This window comes from Polistes fuscatus, unplaced genomic scaffold (genome assembly GCF_010416935.1).
Source record: "Polistes fuscatus isolate 324 unplaced genomic scaffold, CU_Pfus_HIC Scaffold1, whole genome shotgun sequence".
Lineage (NCBI taxonomy): Eukaryota > Metazoa > Arthropoda > Insecta > Hymenoptera > Vespidae > Polistes > Polistes fuscatus.
The window spans coordinates 1,370,635-1,394,387 of NW_025112997.1; the positions used below are offsets into that span (position 1 = coordinate 1,370,635).

Consider the following 23,753-nt stretch of genomic DNA (forward strand, 5'->3'; position numbering starts at 1 on the left):
AATATTTACGAATGCTAATTCCTTACCTACCTCCCCCTCTTACTCCTTACTTCTCAAAATGTATATGCGTATGGTATACCTATTTTGACGGATGTTAGTCAAATTGACGTATGAAACGAAGAAAAATAAACTCATCTCTCTCTCGTCAAAATAATTTTCTTTCAATAAAAATTATCTATAATATAATTTTATTATCGTTGCGACCTACTTCTTACTCGCTCTAACAATTTATCCCCCACCCCTTCCCCGTCCCCCCATTCGCAATATTGAATATCTCGTACTCTTGTATAAATTAATGCTTCATTGTTTATATTAAAATAATAATAATAATAATATATCATGTTACAAGATAAGATCGTTTCAAACAGTTAAGTCAAAATAATTATTATGCATTCCTTTAGGTAACAGTGGTTAAACCAGTATTCGGATATCCTAATCGGATACTCAAAATTGGAATATCCAAAGACCCGAGAGAGTTGTGTAGTAAGAGTTCTAAATTTAACCAATAAAATACTCTATCTATCTATCTATCGATCTATCTATCTATCTATCTATCTATCTATCTATCTATCTATCTATCTGTTCTTTCTTTTATCTTTTTGTCATATCTTTAAGATACTTCCGTATCCTACGTTTCGTTGCGAGCAACTAATTAACGAAGCTTGTAATTAGACACCCACCACCCCCTCCCTCATTTTCTACACCCCACTGTATTCCTGTTCTTATTCATTCGATATTATCATTCCGTCTCTCTCTCGCTCTCTTTTTATTTCTCTGTCTGTCTGTCTCACTGTCTCTTTCTACTTCGTTTACTATACCATACGACAATGCAACCCAAAGTACTCTATACGATCTACGTGCTCGGAATAAATGATCGAGAGACGAGAGCTTGTTTGTAAAGCTTCTCTTCTTCGTTACACCCTTTTCGAATCATCCTAACATTTATATATATATGTATGTATATGTGTGTGTATATGAGTTTCCACAAATAGAACGAGAATTTTGTATTCCAAACAATCCAAAATGGTATTTAAACTTCTAATACCAATCCAAACATTTGATCCTTCCTAAATCGAATATGTTTATATGAACATTTTAATTATATTCACGTATCAATAATTATATTACCAATAAAATGACTATGAATAATCTAATCTTACAATATAAAAAAAGTATTCATTTAAATCTCAAAAAATGATAGCTTAATCGTGTCAATATATTTTATATTTTCTATCGCGATAGGACAATAAAACAATAGAAAAATAATAATACATTCTCCACCATAATTTTCTTCGAAACGAGGAATAATAAAACTATGTGGCAAATTGTTTGTACATGCGCGTGTGTTCGTGTGTAGAAAAAAGATTTTCCGAACATAAATGAAATTCCTTTATGACGATAAATTGTTTTCAAATATATCGGTGATAAGAGTAAAAAGGGGGTTGGGTAGAGGGGTTTTGGAGGGTAGGGGGTGGGAAGTGAAAGGTAGGAGAATGGTAGCATAAACGAAAGGGGTAATAGAAAGTTGCAGTAGCGGCGGAAGGCCAACAGATTGTTCGAACTATTACTACTACTACTATTACTACTACTACTACTACTACTACTACTACTACTACTACTACTACTATCGATCGATTCGACTAACGATACAGCACGTAGGGAAGGAAATTTCTTGAAACGAGCTTGCACCAGCTGTGCACGCGTTAATATTATATGTCACTTCATGCGCCCAAGGGGAATTGACTTTCGTGAAGTCCCCCCCCCCCAGTGATAACGACCAACAAAAGAAAGAAAAGAGAGAAAAAAAAGGGGGACGACCATTTTCGTTCAACTTTTTCTTCCTATCCGGTAAAGGTTTTTCGTCAATGGCGAAAAAATATTCTCTCCAAATCGTACCCTTTTTCTTCTATTCTTCTTCCTTTTTTTCCTTTTGTTTTTTTTATTTACCCCGTTCTTCTTCATTTTGTCTTATATTTTTTACCATTTTTCCTTTGCCTTTATTTTTCGAATCTCTCCCCCCTCCCCCTCCACTCCCCTCTTCCTTCCACCCTATTTTCCTTCTTCATTTTCTACTTTCTTTTCCGTTCCACTTTCTTTTTGATCTCGAAGTTGTTTAAATCTTTTTCTTCTTCTTCTTTCTTGGTGAAAACAACACGAAAGAACTTTACTAAACGCGGATTTTAAAGTCACGACAGACTTTTCTAAGGTCTCATACGAAAAGCTCTTTCACTGTTATCTCTTTTTCTCTCTCTCTCTCTCTCTCTCTTTCTCTCTTGTTCTTTCTTTCTTTATCTATTCATCTTTTTTTCTTTTTACTCTTCGCGTTAATCCAAGTTAGAATCATCCTTGAAAACATGCTGGTTTATCCGTTATAACTGCAAAAACTCAAATTGTCTGATCTTACGAAAAGTTGCAAGATTTATAAACCAACGTTTCTGATTATTTTCTTCATTAATCTTCCTAAATCTCGACTTATAATTAATCGTAAATAATAAACGTAAGTTTTTTTCCTTTTTTTCTTTTGTTTTTAATAAACAAATTTCTACAAAAGAAAATATTTCTCGTACGATTAAATAATTGATTTTATCATTGAACTTTATTCCCTCGCGTAAATTATATTTATATTAAATCCGTATTTGAATACGAATTTTGAATAATAATGTTAATTAGGTAATAATTGTTATATAATATTCTTAATTACATTTTATAAATATTCAAATTCCTAATGTTCTTCTCTCGTTGGGAAACACTGATTTCAACGATTAGAGTTAAGGAAATCGTTGGAAATATTAGAAGATCCTAATCTGCATATAAATGTTCACGTAAATACCTATATTCGGAATACTAAATCGTAGAAATTGGAATTAATCACCGAGTAAAACGAGACAGGTAATATCTTCGGTAATTGGGCACAAGAATTTCAATCAAATTTTGATCGGAACACGATTGTGAGTATACATAATTTATGCTTATAACTTGGAAATCAATTATCAAATTCTTTTTTACAAAAAATTAATAATTCTTAGTATATATTCTTCTATACACAAAATTTAAACGTTAATCGTTACTTTACAATCTTATATTCGATTATTCGTAAAAATGAATAATAAACGTAAATTAAATATAAATATACTCAGACTTTTGAATAAACGGTTTATTAAACCTAATCCAAAAATATCATCATTGTTATATACTAACGTATACCCTTCGATCATTTTAAATAAACTATCAAATACATTTCGCAAACAAACCAAATATTAAAATAAAAAGATATTCGCGATATTTTTTTGTGTCCAGAGGATAGTTTAGTTAATAAATCTAAAATTACGTTAATTACTGTTATATCAATTGAACAGGAAAAATTCGTTGAAATTTTGTTAAACGAACAAATATAATAAATATACATCGTAAATTTATACGTACGTAATTGAAGATTTTTGATTTTTCTAAAGGATTAAATATTGCATCGTTGCCAAAAAAATCATCTAATTTCTAAATCATTATTGATTATCCTTTCCTCTTACGTAACGTAAAATCCACTCAATCGTAATACGCGAGTGTTCACTATCGTAGATATTCACGTGTAAATAAATGTACAGACGTATATGTGTGTATGTGTGTGTGTATGTATTCGTATGTCAACGTCATGCCAGTCACTTTATCGTCTGTCGAATTGAACCAAAGAGATCGTAATTACAACGTGGATAGCATCACGTTCGATTCCCATAGATTGTGAACCATTGAAATCCAGGATTGAACGAGGAAACGACAGGATTTTATGTTAGCTTTTCACGTAAACGAGTTACCATTAAATACCTGGGATGATAAAAATACATCTACGTATAGGGTAGATTTCTTTTTTTTTTCTTTTTTTTTATTCTTTTTATATTATATCGTATATAATGCTAGTATATAATAATGTTTCGTAATAATGCTTGATATAATGATCATGTACGTAATATCTAAAACATAAGTATGTGTGTACAAAAAAATCGTACATTATCTCATTCTATTATTTCATTTCAAATATATCAACATTTCTACTTCGTTAATTTATTTGACTTCGCATACTATCCTATTAAAAAGAAAATCTTGTTTAATAATTTAGAAATTTTTTAGAATTATCACAATGTAATTTTATTTTATTTTATTATGTAAATATTTTTTTTCTAATAACTAAATGAGTATGATTGGCAAGTATTAATATCATAAAATCAATATTTCTCAAATTAACCTCTCTATTACGACAACGAAATGATTTTCAACGTAAATTCGTTCCTATTTTCATTCGATAATATAAAAACGTACATATCAACAAACCTTTATCGCACTTCTGTAAAATTGATTTCGATAAGAGAAGGTGCAAGGCACCACGCGTTCTTCAACGCAACTTCTTCAACTAACACAACCAACTTTCTGACGTGGGGTCTTTGTTGAAGGATAGAAGGGTAGAAAGGTAGAAGGTGTTGAGAGAAAATAAAATGAAATAAAATAAAATAAAATAAAATAAAATAAAATGAAATAAAAATGAAAGAAAAATTCCTTCCCTTTTTTGAACGAGAAAATAAATTCCTTGTTGAGGGGCTTCTCCTTCGTTTATTTCTTTTCCTTCTTCTTCTTCTTCTTCTTTCTTCTTTTTTTCTTTTTTCTTATATTTTAACTTTGATATTTCTCTTTCGTCCAAGTTCAACTCCCGTCGTCCATCATAAAATGAAAAATGTGTATTTCGATTCCCTTCCAATGTTTCTACCCCCTTCCCCCGATCTTCTAACCATTCCTCTTTTCCCTTTCCTTCAACCTCATCCCACTTGTCCCTGTCTTTGATCAATAAGCGTTATCATGAAACTACTGGTCTAACTGCTTTCACGTATCTACTGAAACGACGATGCAGAAACATCGTGGGCTTTGAATTCAGCAAAGTTTCATATTCTCATCTTGCTATTGACATTTGATGATCGCCTATAACAAGTTACCATAAACTGATGCTCTAGGAAACCTATTTCGTACAGTTCATAGAAAGAAATAATATTATCATTGATTTTCCTAAATAGAAAAAAAATATACTTAAACAATTCGTAATATCATTTTTTGAATGTATCAAATAAACATGGTCGATGTATGTGTTGTAGAGTACCGTGCAAAGGGGAGGGGGATGATTTTAGAATATATCGAACTAAAAGAAATAAAGTTTTTTCGTGTTTTGTTGATAAATGATTTTATGATCTCATAACTTCGATGATATTAATTGAATTAGTAATTCATTAATTTGATCAGATTTTTAGAAATATAATTAGAACGAACGTGGGGAGAAAAAAAAAGTAGAAAATTATGGTATTGAAATTTCTACTATCTTTATTTTATGTTTAATATTTTTTTTCAAACACCACCTTACTTAATTTTTTTTCACACACATACACACACACACACACATATACATTGTAATAGAACATCCTCATAAATAAACGATACGAGATGATATGTTAAAACTTGACAAGATACTTTTTCTATCTCTCTCTCTCTCTCTCTCTTAGAAGATAATCTAGTCAAGTTACAATGTACTATTTTGTTACACCCAATTATACGATGACTAAGTGGAAGATATAAATTCATCGTGAACTGTCCTATTCTTCTTGTTAACCATGATGATAACATTTTTTGCAAAGAGTGCTCGTCGAATATGACGATAATAATAATAATAATAATATTAATAATAATAATAATAATAATAAAGAATAAAGAAAGAAAGGGAAAAAAAAAGGATGAATAATGTTCGTATCTCATCGTCTCTCTCTCTCTCTCTCTCTCTCTCGTATCCTCTCTGCTCGGTCATCCGCGAATTATTTTCTAGATAAAAAAAGAAAGAAGAAGAAGAAAAAAAAGAAAGAAAGAAGAGAACTTTTCTCTGACGTACGCTATAATATTGATAGTTACAACGAACGAAGTTCTTATTCAAGAGCTACTCGACAAGGGGGCGGCGGGGTGGTTAGAGGGAGGGAGGAGAAGGATGTTCTGCTTTTGTTTTTTTTATTTTTTTCTATTTTTTTTTTTTTTTTTTTTTTATAAGAAGATTAATATTTTCAAGGTTACGTGGGTGGGTGGTGGTATTGATTATCGTCCAAAAGGAATAAAGAAAATTTGCACGTTTCATTAATCATCGTAGGAATAAATCTTATCTGATAATATCGTAATTGAAAAGAAATCAATTTATTTATTTGTTTATTTCGTTTTGTAAAAGCATCTATTAATCTCTCTCTCTCTCTCTTTTTTTTTGTCTCTCCTACTTCTATTATTGGTATCTACGATCTTTTTTAATTAATTTATTACCATAATTACGAGAACATTTATTGATCTCCTAACAATCTCATTCGAAATGCAATTTCATTTACAATATCGTAATATTAATAAAATCAAAATGAGATATACAAATCATTAATTAGAAATCTATAATTTACGTATCTATTTTGTAGCAGAAATTATGAATCTCTCTCTCTCTCTCTCTCTCTCTCTCTCTCTTTCTCTCTCTCTGTCTGTCTTTCTTTCTCTTTGAACAAGTCTAAAGATCATCAGTCAAAGAAACAAGTAATGAAACTATCGAGAAACATTTACACGTGCATTTAGAATCAAACGTATTGATTTAACAAGCTAATTCAAAGTGCAATTTCATTTAAAAGCCCTAATACTGATAAAATCAAAACGAGAGAGAGAGAACAAATCTATAGATATATTATCTTCCAAAAATATATTGAAATCTCTTGTTGATTTCCAAAAAATCGAATGAAAAAGCGATAAATTTAAAAACTATCTATCACCATTTTATCAAATATTAACAAGTTGAATAACTTTACCAAAGATTTCAGCATATTTTTATATCCATAATCCCCTTGCATACATTTCCATATCAAATTAATAAGAAATTGTTAAAATGAACTTTTCTACTGAACCATCTTTGGCATGGAAAAATATTTAAATAAAATAAAACACTCGATAAATGTTATTTAAAAATAATATCGATTTTAATAAAACCGAGACAATTTGAAACAAAAATGAAAGATCGTTCGTTGATGATTAAAAAAAAAAAAACAAGAAGAAAAGAAAAGAAAAGAAAAGGAAAAAAAGAATTAATACAAAATGTAAAAGATGATAACTCGTAAGATTTTTGTTAACGAATCATTTTACCCCGATTATTTTTCTAAATGCACATTTATTCTTTTTTTTTATTATTATTATTATTATAATTAAATAATCCATTTCTCTCTCTGAGATTGTGTGTGTGTGTGTGTGTGTGTGAATTTACGTTACCGATTTGAATACTTTTGTATGATAATGTATTATATGTTATAATACGAAATATCAGGATGTATATATGGTTGTGCACTGAGTATACGCTTTGACTATAGAATAGATTAATGAGGGACATCTATTAATTAGCCAGATGTATTCGTTTCGTTGAAAGAAAGAGGAGTACAGAGGGGGGGGAGGGAGAGAGAGAGAATGGTCGATTGAACGTTACCACGATAGAAGTATCATGCGATTTCGGTTTCATTGTGGCAATTATCGTTCCTCAATTGCAAAATATACAGAATATTATGTATACGTATAAACATATATTATATGCATAAAGAAAATACACACACACACACACACAGACTAACCGATAGATGATTATTATTGAAGCGAGTGTAACGAGTCTGAAAACATCCCATTTACTTTCATCTACTCATCCTATTTTCCAATTTATTTCTATATGAAAAATAAAAGTCAAATATATATATATATATATATATATATTTTAATGAATGTTTTTATTTCATTTTATTTGTCTCTTATATCAGAATTTTTTAATTTATGAATAATAGTATTCTTTATTTCTATAGTTAATTATTTATTATTATATATATGTATATTTATTAACAATGATTGTATTTTATTATTTTGTATATTTTTTAATATATTATTTTATATTATATTATATTAAATATATTAATTACGATTCTCATTAATTCTCATTAATTCTCATTAATTCTTATTAATTCTCATTAATTTTTTCTTTTATTACCCGTATAACAGTATTTCTCAATCTACGAGCCACGGCTCAATACTTCGTTAATTAAAAACTATAAAAATAAAATATATATATATATGTATACTTTATTAAAAATTAACTTTTTCTCTTCCACAAAATTAATTTATATTTAAAATTTACGTACAGATAAATCTATTATCCAAAATGAAATAATTGCAAATAAAATATTTGTAAAGCAAGGCGGTAAAAAGTTGAGAAACACTGTCCTTACACTACCCTTCGATGAAAAAAAAAAGAAAATGAAAAATTTTCTCAGCACCCTTACACATTCGATCAAATTCTAATAAAATTCGGGAACATTCCTTTAGTAGGAAGTCACGGAAGTATAAAACCACTTACATACTCCAAAATTCGCTATTTCAAATCAGATATTTTTTCGATCAATGACAATGAGTGTTCCTATCCATCGTGATAATGAATAAAGGAGAACGAATTTGAGGAAAGAAAAAGGAAAAAAAGGAAGAATAAAATTAACCATCCTGAAAATTACTTCGTAAAGTTTCATCCTTACTATATATTCATAACCCATATAATAATATATTGGAAGTCAAGGAAAATATGTCTTCGGATTTTCCTGACAGATTGCTACAAAATTGGATAACTCGTTCAAATAATACTAATCAAATCCGACAGACAATACTACTTATTCTCTTGCATTCGAAAAAAAAGAAGAAAAAAAAAACGGAACAAAACGAAAAATTGCAATATTCGTTGGTTAGCCAAAAAAAAAAGAAAAAGGTGACCTCCTCGTCTCGGAAAAGAAAGCCGAGCCCAAAATAAAAATAGCAAAAAAAATGATCACACGAAAATAAGAAAAAATATATTTTCCTCTTTCCAGACTACAGCCACCCTCCTCCACCCTTCTTCCTCTTCCTTCCTCCTACCCAATATAAACGTAAAATAAAATATACCTAACGAGGTTTATTTCTAGCTTACCGGTCGGGCAAAAAGTGAAATAGAAATTTGCGATCCTCCTTCTTTAATGCTTCCTACACGTAATAGATTTTCCTTGTGCTGCTGCTGCTGCTGCAGCTGTTCTCGCATCAGGTTGGTAGACAACTACCTACAAAGACAAAGACAAAGACAACGACGAAAACGACGACAAAGTACGAATTTACGTCAGACGGGATCGTATTTTAAAGCACTTGTCCTCCTAAATTTTCAGCCTGGAATTTGAATACATTCGCATGGTTAGAAAGGTAAATGGACGACTGTGCGTGTTAACTGCAATATTCTTACTTTATTTCTCTCTCTCACTCTCTCTCCATCTCTCTCTTTCTCTTTCTATCTTTCTCTTTTATACTCGCACACATAGAGAAAACATTCTCAAGAAGACTAACAACTTCGAAGATAAAAGGATCGATATTCGAATACCTCATGGAATCTTTACTTTTATATAGATCAAACTTATTTCTAGAATTAATCTAGGTAACCTACTAATATTATATCTTTTTCCCTTCTTTCCTTACTTTTTTTTCCGCTATTTTATATCGCTAAATAGAAATACCTTGCGTGGGCGGAGTGCACATATTATTAGGAAAATATTTTTACACCTTGTGTATCATACTTTTTCTTTTATTTTCTTTCTTTCCTTCTTTTTTTCGTACGAGGAAATTTATTATATTCCATATTCAAAAATTTATTATATTCCAAATTTATTTTATTCAAAAGCGACGCGGAATCCGAAGTCGAATTTTTAAGTTTTTGTTTTTTTTTTTTCTTTCCTTTTTCTTCACACCTCTTTTTTTTGATGATGACAACCGTATGTACAACGATAAACGCGATTTTATCTAACCCCCTCTTGCCACCCACCCCTACCCCAACCGTTGAATTTTTCTCAGAAAAAGATGAAAGACGAAAAAATTGGCAAAAAATTTCCCACCTCGCGAAGCCTGCCACGAATTTTTTTTCTTAATAAATGTAACAACGTACTTCGCGATAGAAATATTTCAACGTTTTTTTTCTTTTTCTCTGGTTCTTTTTTTTTTTTGTTTCGAAATATCGCGTATTTTTAAATGAAATTCTACACGAAAAAAAGAAGTCATCGAGGAGTGTTTCGTGCGATAAAATTAATATTTGTAGACTTGTTTTCTTTTTTGAATGTATAAAAAAGAAACTATTGTTTGAATTTCTCTTTTTTTTTTTTTTTTTTAAATAAAACGAGAAAGAAGAAGAGAAAATCGGTAATCTATTCGCGTGATACTCGTGTTAACGTCGATGATGTAATGTAATTCCGATTAGATCGATAGAAAACTGGTGGCACGTTAAAGTAAACGAGAGGGCTTGGCTATGCCCGTTGGAGCTTCATTAAAAATGCAAGAAGGGTAGATCGAGTGCGATTAAGGGCAGACACTTCCGGTCGATTACTCGATGTATAACCTTAAGGAGAAACTTGTGACATTATGATCGTACGTTCTGCAGGGATATCCCATTTCAAAGTAATACAACTACTAAGCACCCACGTAACAGGCTTTTTTTGCTTTCCTTAAAAAGTACTCCACAAAATTCAAATTTGTATTAAACTTTAAACGAAGAAACCCGATTCGCGGAAAAACGACGGATTTAGATTTTTTTTTTAAGTTATACTTCTTTTGGCGCGTTTGGGAAGATGTGATGGGAATGATTTTTTTTCGAATGACACCACAAGAAGTTTGTCGGTATTTACGATGCGCGGCAAAGCGATTTCAAATTTACGGCATGAAGGTGTCGTGTTTCTTCTTTCTTCCTCTTTTTTTTCTCAAGCGGGTTACCCCATCCAAGAGTACTAATGGTACTTAGCGCTGCTTGACTTAAATGATCGAAGCGGGAAGTAGTTCTATCACCGCGCCATGGCCGTTGACGCATAAAATAATTCGATATATCTCCCTTATATTTAGTGTGGACTGATATCTATATTTTGGTTTTTTTTTTTAAATTATTTTTTGGAAGTTATTTTTGAGGTTATTGAGGTTATATTCGTTATGGTACGCCAAGAAGTATAACTTCTTACATGCGTACATAAGGGGTTATACGCAGTTAGGATTTTCAAAAAATCGATTTTTTTTTGCATTTTTGGAATGTACATATATTTAAGTATATTCTCTGAAAATTTGAAGTTGATCCGATAAATATTTTCGGAGATATACCTTAATTTGTAAGGCCGTGTCAAAGTGTTAGAACTTCAAAAAAAAACTTCAAAGAAAAAAAATAACTTAAAAAAATAAATAATTATTATATATATATATATATAAGAAAGAATAAAAAAAGAAAAAGAAAATATCAAAATATAGATATCAGTCCACACTAAATATAAGAGAGATATATCGAATTACTTGACGCGTCAACAGCCATGGCGCGGTTACAGCATTAGTTCTCGCTTCGATCATTTAAGTAAAGCAGCGCTGAGTACGATTAGTATTTGGATGGGTGACCCGCTTGAGAAAAAAAGGGGAAGAAGAAGAGAAGACAACTTCATGCCGTATACTTGAAATCGCTTTGCCGCGCGTCGTTAAATACCGACAAACTTCATGGTGTCGTTTTTCTAGACGCTCGGAACAAAATCACTCTCCATTACATTTTCCCCAACGCGCCAAAAGAAGTATAACTTCAATAATGAGAGTTATAATCAATTAATATGGAAAATAACTCCAAAAATTGTTCCATGTGGCTCTAAAGAAGTAGAAATAGCGGCTTACATCACAGCTGGAATATTTAATGAAGGTCAAAAGTCGTTATTATACTGTATGAGTGCATTAGGACTTTCATTAGGCAACGCAGCTCATGCTTATGTCGACAAAGAGGACGCAGAGCGTGTGATGATCTCCGACGCGAGAGCGCATGGGAGCACGCGAGAAGAAAGAATGGCTCGACGACAACACCAGCAGAACTTATTAGAAGCTATCAATACTGCAGAAGGTCCCTCTTATTACCCTGGAATAGATGATACCATTTAAGTTGAAGAAAAAAAATTTTAACTATGTGTAAACTACTTCTGAAACTTTAAACGCGTTTTTCTCAAAACTGTATTTTCAAAGTCGGTGATCTCGATTTTTCAGAAATGGTTTAACCGATCGATTTCGAATTTTTACACAATCTTCTTAGATATATTCCTCAAGTATTAAGTAGAAGGAATAATTTTTAAAAAATTTATTACTATTTTTTTTTAACAATTTAGAGCGAAAATTTTAGTCAAAAACACAAACTTTTTTCAAATAGACGCCATTTTGTCAAAAATCAAAATTTTTAAAATTCCTCTCGTTAATACCTGCATTCATCTATCCTTTAAAAGAATCCACCATATTTTTTAATTTCGGATAATTCAAACCGCCAAAATGGAGATCACCGCCAAACGTCTTTTTTTAGAGGACGTTCAGGAAATCATCTACAGGAGCAGTGCAGATTAATATTTTTACAGAATCGACGCGCTATTGTATTCTCAAAAGTTGGCTCTATTTGAATTACCATCACTTTTGTTTGAGAAATAAAAACTGTTTCTAGAAAAAATTCATGAAAATACGTCTTTTTCGAGCCTCGCAACTGCGTATAACCCCATAAGTAAACAAACTAGGTTTTATTATATAAAATTAATACCAAATATTCATAAAAATCTCTGTACCATTCGTATATCAACTTTATTTATTTTATATTTTGTCGATAATATAAATCGATATATGGAAAAGCATTGAATTTGACTGATTTTTTTTTATTTTAAAATCTTCAACACTAATTTTTAGAATAATTCAATAACATTGTACAAAATGTACAATGATGTGAGATATAATATAAAATTGACGTCCAATTTTTTATTCGAACACTTGGGTGTTTTGTTTAAATGAATTTATTGTTTTACGGGTTTTTATATTATTTCAACTCATTTTATTTAATCTTTTTGAGCCAATCCTGACAATATAATTCATTACTAGTTTCCTTCAAAATCTCGTCTATTTTACCAACAACTTGGATGCCTAGTTCTTGTCTAACACAATCTCATTTCTTATTCCAAATCTAAAGTGAAACACCTGCACCATAATAACTGTATTAAAGATGGTTCAAAATTTATTAACAAGAAGAAGAAGAAGAAGAAGAAGTTAGACTAGAAACCTGTTTATTATAAAAACAGTTAATTGCTCACAGAACTGATTACTGAATCCCAGATACTTGACAAAATTTAAAAAAGAAATAATCTCAATATTCCAAAATCCAAATAGAAAAAATACTTAAAGTAAATACTATCAAAAGACACGACTTTTGAATCAACAAATTATATTGCACGGGGATTTCCTAATTCCCAAACGGATATGAAAACAAACCCGTATTCTGATAATACCATGTAAAACGAAAATTACCTACACAAGAAAATAAAAAAAAAAAGAAAGAAAAAAAAATAACCAAATCCTCACTTCTTTACTCTTTTATCTCTTCCCTATCCTTTTATTTTCTTCGTTCATTTGAAGAAAAGAAACGTTTTGAAAAGGGCAAAGCTTTAAGAATAGCGAATATCTTTCAACTTATATTTTCTCATTTCCTTTCACCGGATTCGAATAAAAATAAAAATAAAAATACAAAAATCTCGAACGATATTGTAGCCATAGCTATTATTATTATTATTGTAACTATTGTGATTGTTATTATGAAAGATATCATATATCTAGATACTTTAGTGAACCACATTTTCGAAAGAGTTATTATTTTCAAAAGAAATCATTTACTTGAATAGAAGTATCGTAAAATCGAATAAAAATTTTTCCACAATATTAATATACATATAACTAGAATATTCTTCAAAAGCTTTTTGTCGATGTGAATGGGAGGGGATAACTTACATTCCGTTGGATTATATACCATGAACTTCTTTCAATGCTTATGTAAATGCATATTTCGTTGGCTTTTATGCTACTGTAAAACGAATAAATTTCGAATATGTTCCAATTCTTATTTTATATAAGAAAGAGTATTTTACTATCAAAGGGAAGAAAACAATTTCTATAAGAAAATATCGTGACAGTGATAATTATAAATAATATGTTCCCCTGGGTTAAAATTAAAATTTTCATTCACTCTCTTCCTATGCTTTTATATTCATTTGTTTAATAAATACAATTTAATTAGATTAAAGTCACGACTCTTATATAAAAATTAATGAAAATAAAGAAAAAGAAGAAGATGATCGTGTTAACAATAAAAAAATTAAAAAACAATGGGTAAATCATTTGGAAAAAATTTGATGAAGTTTGGAAATGTATGATCGACAAAATTTTGTTCCACGTTTGCATTAAAATACGAACGAATATTCTAATTACAATAAATTAAACATAAAAATCACGTCAATGATTACACCTTTAGTTTGATTATTCGTTATTGGGAATATGAATAAAATAATCTTCGCGTATCTTAATTATAACCACTTTAAAAAAGAATATTTCGGTATTAAAAATCAATTACTTGAATCCTTTTGATTTATTTCTCTACGAGATATTACTATTAAAATACTTTATTGGTTATACCATAGAGACCACTATCATTTTGTAGACGGGGTCAGGGGAAAATGAGAGTAATACCAATTGAAAACCAAAGCGAATACAAGTGTTCTCGGCTTTTATATTGGATATCATTTTAATTTCCGTATTTTTATTCGTAGTTTCATTAAAACCCGATAGGAAAATAGATAGCAACATTTTCTCTCTCTCTCTCTCTCTCTCTCTCTCTTTTTCTCTTTCTCTTTCACTTCTTTTTTTTCGTATATATTTTTTCCGTGCTTTTTTTTAAATATAAACATACGATGTTTATTTTTTCATCGCAATTAAGAGTAAAAAAACAAAACGTTTCGCATGTCAAAGAACACAGACTATTCGTACTTTCAATTCTCGATTGATCGTTAGCTTCATTTCTTTCTTTTTATTAATATATTATGTTATTATTATTCTTTAGTTAATATTAAATAAACATTTAATGTATTTCATCGATGTTCTTTCAAAGAGAGCAATATATTATTATAATTTAATAAGACGAATCAGAACGTACGTGCAAATGAATCTGAAAATTCATATTTTTTGAATATTCCAATTCATAAGGACTTTATTAAATGTACGAATACGAATGAAAAAATGAAAAAGAAAGAAAAAATCAAAGGAAAGGAAAGCATTTCCATCGGATATTAATTTCAATTCTTTCTTTTTTTCTTTTCTTTTCTTTTCTTTTTTTTTTGTTCTTTCTAAATTAAATACGAACATATACGATACATGAAGAATTCGTTCAAAATAATTTTTTTCAACAAATTATTCGATAAATCTAAATATTTCATTTGATTGTTTTGAAAAGTAAAACAAATGTGTATCAGAAAAAGAACAATAGAAAGTGAATAATATTTTTAATCTTGAATGTGTGGTGATAAGCTCAACTACGAATACATATAAATATTAAAACATACGGGATATCTCAAATTTGTTCCAGAAAATTTAATCAAATTATTCTATAAGTGTGTGTGTGTGTGTTATGACTGTTTAATTAAAACATTTAAAACCTCGTGCCTCTGTAACGTTCGATTCATTTCAAAATAGAAACAAAAAAAGAAAAAATACAAATTCTTTCGTTAAAATTCATTGAAATAATTTCCTAGAAATACGTATCAATAACATAAAAAAATAATTTGAAAATACAATATACTAAAAAGTAACTTATTAAAAAAAGATCGTTCAATTGGAATAAATAAACGAATTCTTAGTTATAATACTTAATTGTTTGTCAGTCATTTTATCGGCACGATATCAAATAAATATAATCGTAAATGCGTGTATTACAAAACGTATTCATTGTTTTTGAGAGCATGTTTATTAAACAGTAAAATCGTTACAACAAGTCTTTTCGAAATGTAATACACGTACACATATACATACACACACACACACACAAACACACACACACGTAACTCGTTTCAAAGATTTATTGTGAAAAAATCGACGATAAATCTATGAAAAGAAATCAAAATGCATGAACGATAAATTTGACGTAACAGTAATGGAAGGTAATTTGATCGTTCGTAGATCGATATAAGGGAAATCGTGGTAGAAAAAAAAATATGAGAAAGACAGAGACAGAGAGAGAGAGAATATTTTCTCAACAGTTATTTTTCCACGCGATCGTATTGGCTTTGACGTGTCGTGTCGACGATGGCACGAAATTATCGACGTATCTCGCTGCTACTTTCCTAAGTTTTTTTTTCTTTTATAAAAAAAAAGAAGAGAGAGAGAGACAGAGAGAGAAAAAAGAAGAAAAGAAAAGATGGCCTCGGAAAGACAACAAGCGACAAATAACCTACGGATAAAAAGTTTTAATCAACATGTTGGTGCCCTCGTTGGTAAGAGATCATTATTCTTTAATTTAAATATTTCGTGATAATGGTGATACTGCTATGAGAACAAATAAAATATAAGAACAATTTGTTATTTTAAATATTTATAATTAACTTGACACGTTATATATACTTTGACGTTTTATTTTAACCACTTGAAGGTTGGCACTTTTAAATTGAGCTTTTTATTTTATTTTTAATATGATGCTCTTAGATTTTATAATTTAAATCTCTCTTTTTCTTTTGGTGGGGTGGGGGTGGAGGGGGAGGGGGGGAAGGGTCTGACATTACCGCAATTAATAATTATAAATTAAAATGAAAAATAAAAAAGAAAATAAGGAAATTGAAGTTGCACGTTTAAGTTTATTACTTTATAATTTTAAAATGACTCAAATTATACCATTAAAATGGGATGATAAAATTAAATCAAAATTTTGTTTCCTTTATTTATTAATCAATATTGTTAAAACATATTCGATTCTACGCGTATAATGTATAAAGTATAATTTTAAAAATTTCGTATTTTAAAAAGAACTTTTTCGACTAACAATAAGATTTGCTAAAACATTTCACCAGTACTCCGCTTCAAGAATTAACAAAATGAATTATTTTAATAAGGAAAATAATGATATTTCTAAAATTACAATATTTCGTGTTTTAATTTTACCTAACAAGTACCTAAAACTATTCTTTTAATCTTAAAATCGTAAGATTACTTAATTACCTTTCTCATTCCTGGAGAAATTGCCAGTAAAAGTGGAGATTAAAGAAGAAAAAAAAATATAAGAAAAAAAAAGAACTTGGAATGCACAGTTTAAAATGACATTGTTGGGTACCCTGCTTCTGACCACACTTAATACACCTCTCTCTCTCTCTTTTATCCTATTTTTGTTCAGACTATTAAAGCGAAAGCAAGAAGAAAAAAAGAAAAGAAAGAAAATATATAAAAATATTATAAGAAGAGAGAACTGAAAAATGAAAGGCAAAAAGATTTTCCTATTTCAACGGACAACGTTTCATTTAATTCCCCTTTTTTCTTTTTTTTTTCTCACAATGCACAATTTCGCGAGACTAATGAAACCTGGAATAATATCATTCCCAGAGAACAGCAGTTCTATTGAATCTATCTTGCAACGTTATATCTACCGGAAAATGTCGAGAAGCTCGATAGGAAAAATATATTTTTCTTCGGTTATCTTTCAAACGAGTCCGGCCAACCGATTAAAGTTCTTACTTGTTGTCCAAAAGAAAAAAAGAAGAAAAAAAAATAAGAAAAAGAAACCTCAAGATAAGAAAAGAAAAAATAAATCTTAATTCCTATCTCCTTTTTCATTAGATACCATTTAATTTCCTTTTCAAATACTTTAACGCATCGTTAACAATGAATTGTAATTATAAGCAATTAATTTCTTATTAGTTTCAATTTCATTGATAAAAACGTCGATGAGTTTTGTATCCAATATAGAAATGATTCCTTTTTCCGATCAAACTCACTTTTATTTGAAAGGAAAACTAATTAAAGTATTTTTTTTTTTCTTTTTCTTTTATTCAATCACAAATTTTATTAATCAAACTTCGTATAATTAAAAGAGATCAGTATTGAAATTCAATGTAAAATATTTAATCATTGTTTTAAATTATTCGGTTATGTCGTTGATATTCACAAATCAATTAAGAGAAATATCATGTTCATAATTATACCGGATATTGGATATACATTCTACACATGTGGAATTAGTAATTGAAGCCTTTTGGGTATACAGTGTAAACTGATTGACCAGAAATTCTAATCTTTGATAACATGTGCATACATATATCTATTAAATACATATGTATGTATGTATGTATGTACAACAAGAATCATGCACACAAATGCGAGTAAACATTATTCCGTTTCATCCATGGCTTAACTTTTCAAATGGAATTCACATTTTTACCATTCCTATTGACTTCCTCCCTCCCTCTCTCTCTCTCTCTCTCTTTTTCTCTCTCTTTTTCTCTCTTTCTATCTCTGTGAAAACGACGTGCATATTCCTGTGAATATTGGTCCTGGATGAATTCCACCGCAATGGTAATTAATTCTTCGAATCATTCCCATATTCTACGTTCACTTTAATCAATTCCATCCGAGAGATCTGTATTTTCTTATGGATTTTTTTACTTTACCAAAAGTTCATCATATAAAAAAAAATATATATATATATATTGTATGCGTATTATTTCATACATGAAAAGGAATAATATTTATTTACTATATCTTTGCTTGATTATTATTTTACGTGGGGATACATTTTTGTATATATTTTTTCAATATACGTATCCTTAAAACATACTTTAAAAGAATTTAATAAATTAAACGATAAAACCTTTTGTTTCTTTAATACTCCTTATAAATTTGTTTAATCGGAAAAGAAAATGACACGTGTTAATATTTAAAAAAAATAAAAAAAAACTAAGTTTTCTCGTTAGCGTTTACTAATATTTCAAATTAAAATTGAAACGTAAGGAGAACTAGGAAAGAAAGGAAGGAATAAACACCATGCGATATTAAATATCTAAATTTTAGCTTCCCTTGGTGGTTTTGGTCTCGGGGTTTCGCTTGGTTGGTGTTCAAGCGTCACAGAAGGTATGAGGATCAAGTTTATCGCAACCATTATGGAGATAGGAATTATAGGTAACGTTTTAAACGTTGGTGCTTGTCTGGGAGTCGTATTTGCTGTTTGGACCTTCAAATTTCACCATTGGATTAATGGAATTATCAAGATCTTACTTTACGTCATCGGTTGGTCGATGATCAGCTTAGGAAATGAAAACGTATTGTTCAAATTAATCTCACAATTGTTGAATAACAATTCTTGACTAGATTAACCCTTTGCACTCGAGCGGCGCCGATACGGCGCACGGCTGGTTTCAAGTTTCATTAAATATCACAACAAAACTAATTACAGAGTATAGTATTTATCAAAGTTTGTTTTTTTCAACATATAAATGAATAAACTGATGATATTTTATTATTTCTATACGCTTGTTTGTTTATAAATGTTTTTAAAATACCTGTAAAATGTCTACTTAATTTGGCCGAAATCGTCTCGAGTTGCTGGTTCGCGCAAGAGAAAAAGGCCTCGAGTGCAAAGGGTTAATAATCGGTCATACATTTATAAATAAATTTTCTTTCATTGAAATAATTATTTATATTTGTCTTGTAGATTTTGTTGATAATAACGGGTCGTTTAATATGCGGAATTTCCGGTGGCATGTCTTCTCTTTTGACACCACTTTTCATCAGTGAAATAACAGACCAGAAAAGCCGCAATCGTCTGTTGACTTTATTTCAGCTTTTAATAAATTGCGGAATCATGTACGCCTTCTTGATGGCTCACTGTCTTGATGGGGGTAACATAATATGGAGGTATGAATACGTAAAACGAACTGAAAAGAAAAGGAAAAGAAAAAGGAAAAAGAGTAAATATCTAAAAACAAGGGCCGAAGTAAAAATATACAGCAACCCCCCCCCCCGTTTGACTATCTTTTCAAAATATTTTCAACGTATAATTTAATTGATCGATTTATTTTATTTCACAATTCTTACTAATGCGAATGTGAAATCTAATTCGACGAATAAAACAGACGAACTGAAATTAAGCAAAAAAAAGAAAGAAAATAGGACTTCTATGTTGCTGCCGCAATTAGTAATATTGTTTTATTATTTATGTAAAAAAATTGATAGAAATTAATCGTCGATAAATTTATTATTTAATACTAGAATTTTATTTATCATTTGTTTTGTATATAATTAAGTATTCAAAAAATCATTTCACTCCTATTGTATCGAATCCTAGTTCCAGCCTTGTTTGAAGACATTCGATCTACGGAAATGTCTTTCCCTTTTCTTTATTCCATTTATTTGTTTTCAAAAGTACATATACATACTAGAAGGTGATTCGAAGTTATCACCTTCCTCTTATTTATAAACCAAACGTTGTAAAAGTAATAAGATTCTCGGTAACTTTAGATATAGTTCAAGTTGCGGAGCCAGTTGCCTGATACTCGTGCTTCTACTTTTTATCCCGGCAACTCCGTTCCATCAGCTCGCTGTCGAGAAGGATGAAACTCGAGCGAAAAATTCTTTACGTTGGTATCGTAACAACAGGGATGAAAACGATCACGAGATGGAAGAACTTAGACAGCTAGCAACCCTAAGAAAAACGACCAAGGTGAGATTACGTATTTACTATCTTTCCAACCATTTTTTTTTCCTTTCCCCCCGTTCACTTTTTCTCTTCCTTTAATACACGCTTAAGGAATAATGACACGTGAAAACTAAAAAGACAGAGATATAATGGAAGGTAAAAAAGAACGAGATAGTTAGATAGATAGAGAGAAAGATAAATAATGAAACAATCAGCCGGAAATAGTTAGAGTCCCCAATTATTATGTGCATTAACGAAGATGTAATTATCGTAAGATACTTTATAAAACGTTTTACTAAAGATACTACTATTTTTTCTTTCCTTTACGAGATCTTGCTCGTATGTAACCGATTCCCAAGCTCATTAAAATTTACCATCCCCCCTTCCCTTTCTACTTCTCCCTTTTCTACTATCTTAACATCATTAATATCTTTCAAAATAACTTTGTGTAAGAACCCAACTTTCGTTTTGTTGGGTTTCTAATATAACAGAGTAGTTCTTGTATAATTTAGATGCATGTGTTTAAACAGACATAAGGAGAAATTGTAATATTATACCTTCATCATAATTATCATCATCATCATCATCATTATCATCATCGTGATCGTAGGCGTCGTTTTGCTATACGTGAAAGAATAATAAAGAGGAGAAATATTAAAGGTCAAAATGTTGGTAAAGTTAAAGTCCAATGGGTGTTAGTTCGTTTTGAATGAGCTCATTTGCGTTGACTTTTCTAAGGAGAGGATCATTTGCGAAATAATTATCAAGTACTTCATTTACGTGTAAATCTCTTTCATTAAGATTTCAAGCAAACGGAAATATTCGAAAATATAAAGATTAATGGAAACCCAAATAAATAATTTTGAGTGTATCCTTCGATGAAGATTCCTTTGATCTCGCAATAATATTTCAGACTCTAAAAATCGATTAAGAATGATATTTACTCTCGGGGAACTAATGAAATACAGATAATAGTGATTAATAAAATAATGAATAATATCTAATCGTTTTATTTTTCTTTCCTTAATAATTACAGATGACGATTGGTCTTATGAAGAATCGACAAGTTCTACATTCTTTTCTAATGTGTTTTGGCGTGATGATGATACAACAATTTAGCGGATTCAGCACATTTATCACTTATGCTCTGACTATTTTCGAAACTCAAGGTTCAGGATTACTCAACGGAAGTGAATTAACACTTGTTGTTGCACTCGTACAGATATTATCTTCCATTCTGTCGTATATGCTTATCGACATACTAGGACGACGAATTCTGTTAACCATATCATCCGCGTTCATGGGAGTGTTCCTGGCACTGTTGGGTAAGCATCAACCTAGCAATTATTTTCTCCAACCAAGCGGCTTAATTTCTCTCTCTCTCTCTCTCTCTCTGCATTCCGCTCTCTTTCTCTTTCTCTTTCTCTCTCGCTCGTTCATTCACTCGTATTAACTGTAACTAGGACATTGGAAGCTTTCTTGTTAACGATCTCGTTAGAATACAATGTATAAATTTGGGCTACTTAACAAAGCTCCTTTAGGAAACATGTTTCTGACATCAAGCTGCTCACCCATCAGTAAATTTCATCATGATCACATTTAATCCTATTATTATTATTATATGTATCACAGGAATATTATATTCTACATTTTATCCTATTAGATTATATGCACATATATATATATTTTTAATCAAAATACTAACTTTGTTCAATACTTTTAGATATTTTTGTAACAAAAAAAAAAGAAAATAAATATTTCACATTTATTTTTATTTAATTTATCTAAATTTTTGGATAAAAATTGGATAAAAATATTGAATTTGTCTTCAATATCCTTTAATTCCACATTGACCCCCCAGTCATTTCATTTATTTATTATTTCATATTTTTCATTTAGGATGGTTTTTCGGTAAAAGATTGGAAGATCCGGAATACGATGACTGGTATTGGTGGATGCCACCGGCATGGATCAGCCTATATTTCCTATCACTAAACTTGGGTGTAACACCAATATCCTGGGCACTTATAGCAGATTCCTTTCCGCAACAGATAAAGCTTATTGGTGCGGCATTCGCAGCTTTCTCTAATTGGATCCTTTCGGTTATAGCGATGATAGTATTTAGTTCATTGCAAACGGACGATAACATTAGAAAAGCAGTATGGTTATTTGCTATTGTATGCTGGTTTGGTGCCATCTTTTGTGCAATCCTAATCAAGGATAACGGAAGGAAAAGCATTTACGAAATCGAAAAAGAATTTCAAATTGACGATGGAATCAACGAAATGAATGAAAATGTTACCGTTCGTTGAACAAATTCGTTTCTATTTTTTTTAAACGTTTCACGCGTGTTTCTCGTACGAAATTAAATACGAAATAGAAGTAGCGGGACAGGGGGGGGCAGGGGTGAAGCTTTTCAGACTACCATTAGAATTGACAAGCCAATTAAAACAATTAATAAAAAAAAAGTGTTTAAACTTTTTTTATTGATATTTAATTTTTATTCAGTGTCAATTAAGGCAAAAAATATTGTTAAAAAAAATATATCTATTGTACATAACAACTATAATAATAATAATAATAATAATAATAATAATAATAATAATAATAATAATAATAATAATACTGGAGACTTTGGTTGAGCTTGGATCAGTGATTTTGATTTGTTTAGATAGTTCTAGTGTTAAGAACAAAACAGTGATGGCACTTTGCTTGTCAAAGAGAAATACGAGTACGAACTAACACTAACCATAAAGTCACATGACTTTCCGATCGAGAATATATGATCAATGAACACGAAGAAAGAAGAATGTTATCATAAATTTCAAAAAGCCATAACACAACGAGTCACCCTTTATCTTTTTATATTACTTCTTATTCTTCTTTTCTGATCGTTAAAGAAAATCACCTGTTCGATGCTAAGAATCTCTCACGGTTATTAATCGATTCGCTTTCTTTCTGTTGCATCAACGGAAACGTTATCTTCTTCGATCGAGAAAATAGATGACAAAACAAAAAAGAACAAAAATCACAACAAGGAAAAATAAAACTTACAAAAAGTAACCAAAGAGAAATAGAGAGATAGATAAAAAGAGAGAGAGAAAGAGAGAAAGAGTGAGAAAGCTTGTTTTCATTCTCGACGCTCTTTTTACCA

At 30.1% G+C, this 23,753-nt stretch overlaps 1 protein-coding gene across 1 annotated transcript; it reads left to right on the forward strand.

Annotated features, from left to right (window-relative positions):
• The first annotated feature begins 16,339 nt into the window (after positions 1–16,339).
• On the forward strand, positions 16,340–22,911 carry LOC122520774 (facilitated trehalose transporter Tret1-like). Its single transcript, XM_043641031.1, has 6 exons — positions 16,340–16,415; positions 18,976–19,223; positions 19,616–19,818; positions 20,422–20,623; positions 21,636–21,924; positions 22,499–22,911. The coding sequence occupies exons 1-6, from the start codon at positions 16,340–16,342 to the stop codon at positions 22,909–22,911; spliced, it is 1,431 nt and encodes a 476-aa protein (XP_043496966.1).
• Positions 22,912–23,753: the final 842 nt, after the last annotated feature.

What these genes read in the sequence shown, in the direction of transcription:
- LOC122520774 (XM_043641031.1), top strand. Translation starts at nt 16,340, where the DNA reads ATGGCCTCGGAAAGACAACAAGCGACAAATAACCTACGGATAAAAAGT. An exon ending in GGGGGTAACATAATATGGAG is followed by an intron (nt 19,819 to 20,421) that starts GTATGAATACGT and finishes CGGTAACTTTAG; the next exon opens with ATATAGTTCAAGTTGCGGAG. An exon ending in AGTGTTCCTGGCACTGTTGG is followed by an intron (nt 21,925 to 22,498) that starts GTAAGCATCAAC and finishes TTTTTCATTTAG; the next exon opens with GATGGTTTTTCGGTAAAAGA.